This window comes from Eurypyga helias, unplaced genomic scaffold, assembly GCF_000690775.1.
Source record: "Eurypyga helias isolate BGI_N326 unplaced genomic scaffold, ASM69077v1 scaffold44366, whole genome shotgun sequence".
NCBI classification, from domain to species: Eukaryota; Metazoa; Chordata; class Aves; order Eurypygiformes; family Eurypygidae; genus Eurypyga; species Eurypyga helias.
Window position 1 is genome coordinate 507 of NW_010258086.1, and position 8,561 is coordinate 9,067.

Consider the following 8,561-nt stretch of genomic DNA (forward strand, 5'->3'; position numbering starts at 1 on the left):
GGCATCAGGCCCGAAGAGATAAGGAAGAGCTGCGTCCCAGGTTGTTGCAAAACCTGTTCAACCAAGGTGATGTAAAGACAAGGAAATCAGGTCACTGTTGCAGCGAACATTAGGGAGACAAACAGCTGTGGACTCTGCCCACAGTTGGGCTGGGGGGCACCTGGAGCAGCCCCCAGCTCCCCAGGAGGAAACGTACTGGTTCCTCATCCCAGGCAGAGGGGACGTTTCCGCAGCCAGCGCTGGGGACCCTCGGCTGTACCTTGTGCCATCACCGAGTCGTGCTCCTCCGCGGCAGGAGAGCTGACACTGCCAGGGGATCTTCCGTGTGAAATTCTGTATCCTGCTTGAAAACAGCAGCAGGGCTTTGGCAGCCCTCTCCCCCCAGCAAAAAAACCCCACCAAAAGTACTATTAGTTTAGTATCATAACACCGTGTCAAAGAGGTACCCTAGGAACGTGTTTTTACCTAAAAGCGCCTACAAGCCCCCGGTGTCCAGGCACCCCGTTCCGGCCCAGCCTGCAGCCAGCCGCAACAGCTCCTCGCCCGCCGCGCTTTGTTCCGACCCTTCAGAGCAGACACTAAAGCTGCCCTTTCCCCACGGATCCAGATGCCCAGATCCACCTCCTGGACTGGTTCCTGCTGGGCAGCCTCCATCCACACGCTCCGTCCCACCTCCAGACATTTTCTTAAGCAATTTGCACATCTTAAAAATAAAATCCTTTATTGATAATACGAATGTTTAACATGTTTAATGCCATCAGCTATAAAAATGATTAAAGACTTCAGCTCGGTACATTTGGCTTTACAAATTTACAAGTGTTAATGAATTAATACTCATGTATACATTTTTGCACTTCATGATACTCCATTAGCCAGTGACAAACTCTGCAACCACGTCTGCTTATGACTGGTGTGAGTGAGAGAAGAAATCTCTAGTTGCTTCCACACAGAATCTACATCAACAGTTAAATACTAACTCTAAACGTCTTACTGAATTAGTTGGGTCCGTTTTCATCTCTTGTGCTTAGTTTCTCTCAGGAGATAGGCTACTAGCAAAAATACATTCTTTTGCACACCCCTTCCCATATTCTATTTCAGAAGAAACAGTACTCGGTGCATTTCCTAATAGACTTCATCATAGTATCTCTCTCTAGCGCTATCGATACAGACGGGGGAGAATACCGTTTAGATTAATGTAAAAGCAAAGAAACACGTTAAAGCAGTGTATACAAAAGCCTCACTTTTGAATCCGAAGCGCTACACGGGCCAAAATTCATCTGTCCATCACTTTTTACAATTCCTCTCAAGAGGAAAAAGCTGCTGTGGACACTTAAAGTAACAGATGTGCTTCCCAACGCACCACGGGCCATTCATCTCCAGGCTGCCCGTCTCCCTGCTGCCAGCACACAGCCCGTTCCGCTGGATGAGGAAGGGCAGCACATCACACCACCCTTTGAAAGGCTACGAAAAGGTCTGCAAACCCCTCTTGTTCCAGCCTAAACACCTGCCATGGCTGGGCGGAGAGGAGAGCAGTGGCACGGGGGCTCCCGCGTCCCACAGCGCGAGGCCCAGAGCTAGCAGGAACCCACGGGGTGCTGGCCGCTGTGGGGATCCTCCCACAACAAAGGTGGATGTATTTTGCCTAATTAAATACTGAAAAATGACAAAGGAGAAGGCATCCCTGGCAGTGGGGAGCTGTGCTCCGCGTCTCCGTGATGCCGCTGAAGAGGGAAACGAAGCCGCCGCCAAGCAGCACGGCCGGTTTCTAAATTTAGGATCAGTTCACGTACAACAAGTGAGATAATTAACTCAGGGTTACGCTCTCAGCCTCTGCCACTGATCTGTGGTGTGTCTGTCTCGTGCTTCTCGCCGCAGTGACGCAGAAAACCTGCCGTGCTGTGCCGCTGACCAACGGGCAGCGCGGACAACGCTTCTGCGCCGAACATTTCTGCTCCTCCCCTCTTGGGCCTGCTGTTTCTCACACCCACCATCTGCCTTAAACCTAGACAATCCCTCACTTTAACTGATTTTTTAAAAAAATCTCAATGAATTCCCACGTTTTCCTCATATTAAGCACAACATCAGGGATAGCTGGAGACTTTCCTACTATGTGTATTTCAAGTGTGTGTGAAACTACTTACGCATCCACACATCTCGCGCGACGGTCAGGATTTGGTTCCGTATTTGCAGCCAAGGAAAGCCAGCAAGATCCCAGCTAACTAGGGAGCACAATCCAGGTCAGCCAGCCACAACCGACACAGATGAGGAACAAAATTATTGCTTTTGTTTACAGTAGATCTCATGTTACTGCTGCAAAAAACCTGTATCATAGGGACTAGTGATTTTTTTTTCAAGTAATAGCGAGATCTTTGTCAAGTAACAGCAAGATCCTGTTCTCAGAAGTTCCACACACAACAGTAGAACGCTTGAAAAGCTTCAGAATTCGAGGTGACACACCAGAAACCGGAGTTCAGGCAGTTAAAGCACCCAGGCATCTCTGCAGGATGCGTGATGGGAAAGGAAAAAGAACTACCTGGACAGCGAATGCTGAGAGAGAAGCGATGGGGATTGTACTACAGCTACCTTTTACCCCGAGGAACTCCCCGTGTGCTCCCTCAAGCGTCTGGGAGCACCGTCCTAAGGGACAAAGTGGCGCTGGCTGCGTCAGCCTGGTGGTCACCTCACAGAATTCGTAGCACGTTTGCTAACTTACTTCAGCAAACGGAAAGAACTGAAAAGAAAACCAGTGTTGGTTTCAACATTCACGACTCACAGAAGAATTTGTTTCTGCAGCTAGATGGTTCCCCCCTCCTCACCTTTTCCAGGGAATCACATTCATATCGCAGGCTTAGTTCAGGCACTTTTGATACAATGTTCATCTGGAGTAAAAAGTCTGCAAAAGTTATTTCTGCATAATTTAAAAGTAGCATTTCAGTCCCATTAGAGTTTGAGTTAGGTCCCACCCCGTGATCAGGGCTCTTGTCTCTCTAACGATCTGACTGTTGCCACGAGACATTTTGAGGCTACTGTATAGCTGTAGTTAAGGTTTCTTCATAAACAAAAATATTTTCCTACCTATTATAAAAGAAAAAAAAAATATACTAAATGCTTTATACAGACAGAATCTGCTACTATGGAAATAAATAACATGGAGTGGAAAAAGTGTCTTAGCCCTAGGATGCCAAGCCACGGAATGTCACATTCTCATCTGCTGGGGACTAGCTGCTGGTCGGCAGGAGGATCTCCAGCTCTTTGCCGTTTGCCACTACAGTATTGTTGGAGCAGCTACTCGCCACGTCCATGGGGGCACCCAGGGACGGCGCCTGGGAAGAGGGTTTGGTTGGTGGAGCAGGAGCAGCAGGTGACTGAGCGAGGCCGGGTTTCTTTGGAGGGATGGGCGGAGGGTTCCCTCTTTCTGCTCTAGGAATGGTTGGCGACTTAATTCCAGGAGACAACGGGCTTAGTGGACTGGAAACCTTGCCAGGAGAGTGACCGGATTCATTTTTGGGGCTCACGGCGTTTGCCAGGTTCCGGTAGTCCGTGCCAAAGGGTGAGCTGTTAGGCGAGACGGGTTTAATAGGTCCCTGCTGGCTGGTAAATCTGGAAAGGACCTGAGTGACCGTATTGCGGGCCAGCTGCTTGGCAGCAGAGTTATCCGCCAGAGTAGGAGACAAATCCCGAGACGGTGGGCTCTGCAGGCCGCTCGACTGATGGTCCTGTTCGGCTTGAGACTGAAACTTGTGCCGAGCTGCGTGGAAACGCTGGTTGATCCCCACCTGGTAGGAGGACTGGTACCCGGGGCTGCTCGCTGAAGCTCCCACCAGGCGTTTCGTCAGAACGGGTGAGGAGCAGGGGGATGGTGTTAGCGAGGAGGCAGCGGTGCCGCTGGGAGAGAGGGACACCCCGCTAGAAGGGACCTGGGACATCAGATGCACCGGTGACTCCGTTCTCACGGGAGAACTGCCGTTCTCAACTGAGTTTTCTGGGGCTGCACCAGCAGATTTTTCCTTCTGCACCGGGTTCTCTGCTGCGCTTGCCTGCGGCAGCTCACTGCCCGTCTGCACGTCCGTATCACAATGACCATTGGATTTTGCATAGGCATGAGTCGGCGTAGCAGGGCTGGGAAACGTGGCGTGCGCAGCTTTGCTTGTGCTGGCAGGGTTTGCTCGCTCTGCCTGCAGACACTCCGTCTGGCAAGACACAGACTTCCCTGTGGGACTGTCGGTTGCGACACCTCTGGACATCACCGAGGGCCTTGGCTGCAAAGGCTCGGTGGGACTGTTCTCCTGGCAAGAAGCCTCCAGCTCTTTCAGGGCTTTCTTCAGGCATTCCACCTCCTCTTTGAGTGCTTTTGTACGGTTTTCTTCTCTGTTCAGCTTGGCTTTCAGCTGTTCTCTTTCAATGTCGAACTCTGAGAGCTGCTTTTCTACTTGTGCCTCCATCTGTAAGCCCCGCTTCCTCTTGGACGCCAGCTCCTCTTCCAGCTTACTCACCTTACTCTTCTCTTTTTCCAGTTTCAGGCTCAATTCTGCCGTCTTCTGCCCCTCTTCAGCTGCTTTGGCAGTGGCTTTCTTGCACTCCACTACAAGCATGGAAGACAGTTGCTTGTGACGTGCCCTTTCCTCCTCCAACTGGCTCGACAGCTTCTTCTGTTCTTTTTCAAACTTCTTCACTTGGGATTTTTCAAACTCCAACTGCAAGAACACAAGAAGAGACTGTAAGGGAACCAAAAAACCTCCTGGAAGTATAATGCCCCAAAAGGGAATGGGGTTACTATGTATCTGGGAGAAATTCCCTAAGAATTATGACTTACTAGTAGTTGTATCATGTATGAAATCTACCTTCCGTGAGATCTACACCAGCCTGCCACGAGCTGATTGAACCGGCGATCTGCAGCAAAGCTTCCTTCCACCTCATTGACTACTCTGTCGGTTCGCCTTTTAAAGGCATTTAGACTTCAAAATGCTGACGTGCTATGTATGCTGAATAAAGTCTACAGCGCTTGAGTAACAGAAAACAGCAGCTTAAATGTTTATTATCATCTCTGAATTCCCCCCCCAGGAGATTTTTCATGACTTATTCTGAATTTTGAGTACTACAGAGCCCTATCATTTGTAAGCACAGCCCTGTTCCTGAGAACAACTCCGATTTCGGGCTGAAGTAAGACTTCAGCACATCTGATTCCCTGTTGGTAGCTTTTAGCACAGCTCAGCTACCAGAACACCCTGAAAAATAAAGGTTGTTTGTCCTACCGAAAGGACAAAAGCTTGTTGTGCCTTACAGAGGAGGGAGGTCCCTACTGCCTTTCAACATGAAGGTGCAATTAGACATCACCACCGAGTTCACCACCCAGGAGCCCAGGGTTTCCGTGGGCTGGGTAATTACCGGTCTCCAAAGCGTACCTGCTGGGTGAGCCGCTCCCGCTCCTTCTCCAGCATGTAGGTGACATCGTCCCCCTCCGCCGTGTCCTGGGCGTGCCGCTGCCTCTCTTCCTCCAGGTCCAGGATCACCTGCCAGGCAAACACCCGTCACTGCGATGCCCGGGCACTTCGGGAGAGATCAGCGCCGGCGCAAGCGGTCCGAGGCCAGATGATGCGGGAGAGCAACCCCGGCAGCCTCAGACACCCAAATCCAACTCAAACCATCATGGCTTTCGGACAAGTTACGGTACTACGTTATTGCATGGGACAGCTGAGTCACTTTGCACGTGGTTGGGAACACCTCACGCTGGACTTATCTTTATTTTACTATTAAATAGCCAAATTGCATGCTTTTCCTCCAGACTGCAGAAGAGCCGTGACAAGTTCACATTATCCGTCCTTGGTGGTGCGATGCCCTCACCCGAATCTCCTGGCAGGACCCTCAACACGAACCCCAGCCGGAGGGGAGGCGCTGCCCCAGAGACCCGCAGCACTAACGACCAGACGATCCTCGCTACGCTCCCAGCGGTAACTCACACACAGGCTTCTCCCCCAGTTTCTTACAGGGGATTTGAGGACTGCAGCGCAAAGTTTATTTTAAAGAACATGAATTTGTTCTTCCACTTAAGAACAAGATGAGCTCTTGAAATGAAACTGCTTGCCACAAGGACCCAGTCAAGGAGCTCCTTCAGCTGCAACACTGAATTACATGAATAATTGAAATTCTATTAACAAAAAAGCCAGCAAGTGAGCTGCCCAAGAGGCTGCCGTATCTCACCCCAAAAACCCCAGGCTCTCCCAACACAAGCACATCACGAATTTAGCAGCTCCTCAGACTTCCTGAAACGTAAACTTCCAAGCGAGGCTTATATACCTTTAAGTACCCAAGGAACCTTTTTACAGGAGACAGAAGGATTGAAGAGGGGGAAAAAATGATTGTAACAGCAGGATTTAGCTAGATTCTTGGCTGAGAAATGAAACAGCCTGAAACAAACTTCCAGGACAAACTGAAAGCTGAAGATACCCCCAGCTGCCCACCCTAAGCACAGTGCCTGTGATGTGAAAGTCAAGCTGGCCAGTTGCTTATGTCACAGTAAGGTTTCTGCAAGTGAAACACTTCCGATTATTCACAGACTGAAAGGAATTTGCTCCATCTTATCCCCATCAAAACAGATTACGGGAAAATAAACTTTAACCCACGTGCTGATGAGCAATGAAACAGAGGGTTCAACTTTGAACCTTTTGATTAGAAACAGAACACAGCTACTTGTATTTGAGATCTTTGTATGTGACTCGGTAAGTCTGAATCAAGGCAAGAGTGACACACCTGAAAAAATACGGGATGCTACTGGCCCAAGCACAGGCAGGAGACAAAAGTGCACTTGGGTCTGACACAAGACAGCTCCTAGACACCCTGGAACGGCTTCACCTCAGCCTGCCACTGACAAAAGCAACAGCAAGACTCTCAGCTATGCCTTAAAATGGAAAAGAGGTATGTGAAGAGGTTAGGATACAGTGCTGCACCGCAGGTGACGGCAGGGATGCCCCAGCTCTCTGCGACGTACTCTTGGCAATTATTCTCTGCCCTGACTACATAGCAGGGGCAAAGACTAATCATTTCCACTTGTTTAAATTTACTGCAGCAGAAAACAAGCACGCAAACATGGTTTTTGGTTTTCAAAAGCTAACTTTTGTTAGCTTTTGAAACAAAAGAGAGTATGCTGTAGCAAGAGGCCAAGAAGCAGAGGTCAGCAGGCTCTTGCTTTCAGAGCTGTGTGCAGGGTTATGCTCCTCTAGGAAACCGCCGTGCGCCAGAGGAGCAAAGCTCTGTGCAAGTGCAGCCGGACACCCGGACCAAGCACTTCGCTGTCAACATGGGTTAAAGCTACATATAAGGAATAACAGCTGCTTTATCAAGAGGCCAAACAGCATCAAAAATGCTGTTTTGGTCAAGCCGTATTTTGTTAGGAAAGCACAAGGAGGTGCGCTCCCTGAAGCACCTGGTACCAGCTCTTCAGTAACCACCGAGACCGAGTCACAGCAGAACTGCGACACGGCTGCCGAGAAGTCAATCTTCCAGAAACCCTTCCCTACATTTGGGTCAGCACTAGACTCCTCAGCTGCGAACACCCTGGCTCCCTTTTTGCATGGCCCAACATAAACCACAGTGCATATATTTCGAATTTTGGAATTACAATTACCAGCTGCAGTGTATTGAGTGAGAAGTTTAAGCAAGGGTGCAAAGCCCTTCCAGTTACCAAAGCTCAAGGCATTTAAGTGTTTTTGCTGAAATTAACACATCAAAATACCCTATTAACTCCTGTGCATCTTTGCTGAAGCAAAACCTACCTTTCTGTGTCTGCTTTCCGCAGCAGCCAGTTGGGATAACATCCTTTCCTGCATATTCTTGCAATGTTTCATCACGACTTTCAAAATAGATAAGGGATTGGAGCAAACTGGTTGCTTTTCACCATGATTTCCCTCTTTCAGGGTCTCAAAATCTCGCTGCAAAGCCATTAACGGGTCACTGATGTTGTACTTCCCATAGCGTTCCTCGATGAACGTGTCTCTGTGCTGGGCCTGCAACACAAAAACAAATTTGCATTTCAATATACTTAAAATAGAAAAGCAGCTGAAGAAGGCGGCAATTTGTAGCTAATATCTCTCTTCCCCAGTTTTCCATTTAGAAATAGATGTTAACACAGCCTGATTCATACCCTGCTATCTGCTACAAGAACAAGAGCATTCAGACAGGAAAACCCAGCCGCGTGTCACGTTCAAGGCCGCTGGTTCAGAGACAAGACAGAGAGCAATTCATAAGCCAAGCGCGTCCAGCGACGGACCCGCCGAGCAGCGGTGCCGGCCAAGCCACCTGCGTGACCCCCAAGGCCCACCCAGGCCTTGCCACTTCTGACCAGGCCAACACCACGGGCACAAACACCCTGTTTTTCACCTACTCGGTGCACATACCATTCCTCTGAAGGCAGACTGACCAAGGTACCGTGAAAAGTTAAGTGCGTGGTGAGGACAACAATCCTTCTAACAGGAGGGATTTTTAGTCTTAACATCAAGGTTTCAGCTACGCTCCGAGGTAATGAAAATGCTCGTTAGTATGTTTAAAATGGACCAAAGCTGATGGTC

The 8,561-nt window shown here is 49.4% G+C and overlaps 1 protein-coding gene across 1 annotated transcript; it reads right to left on the reverse strand.

Moving 5' to 3' along the window:
• Positions 1 to 2,848: 2,848 nt before the first annotated feature.
• CTTNBP2NL (CTTNBP2 N-terminal like) lies at positions 2,849 to 8,000 on the reverse strand (the record flags this gene model as incomplete). The annotated part of the gene is made up of 3 exons (XM_010154237.1): positions 2,849 to 4,694; positions 5,403 to 5,510; positions 7,770 to 8,000. Coding segments are annotated over 3 exons (1,815 nt in total), but the record flags the coding sequence as incomplete, so codon positions are not given.
• Positions 8,001 to 8,561: the final 561 nt, after the last annotated feature.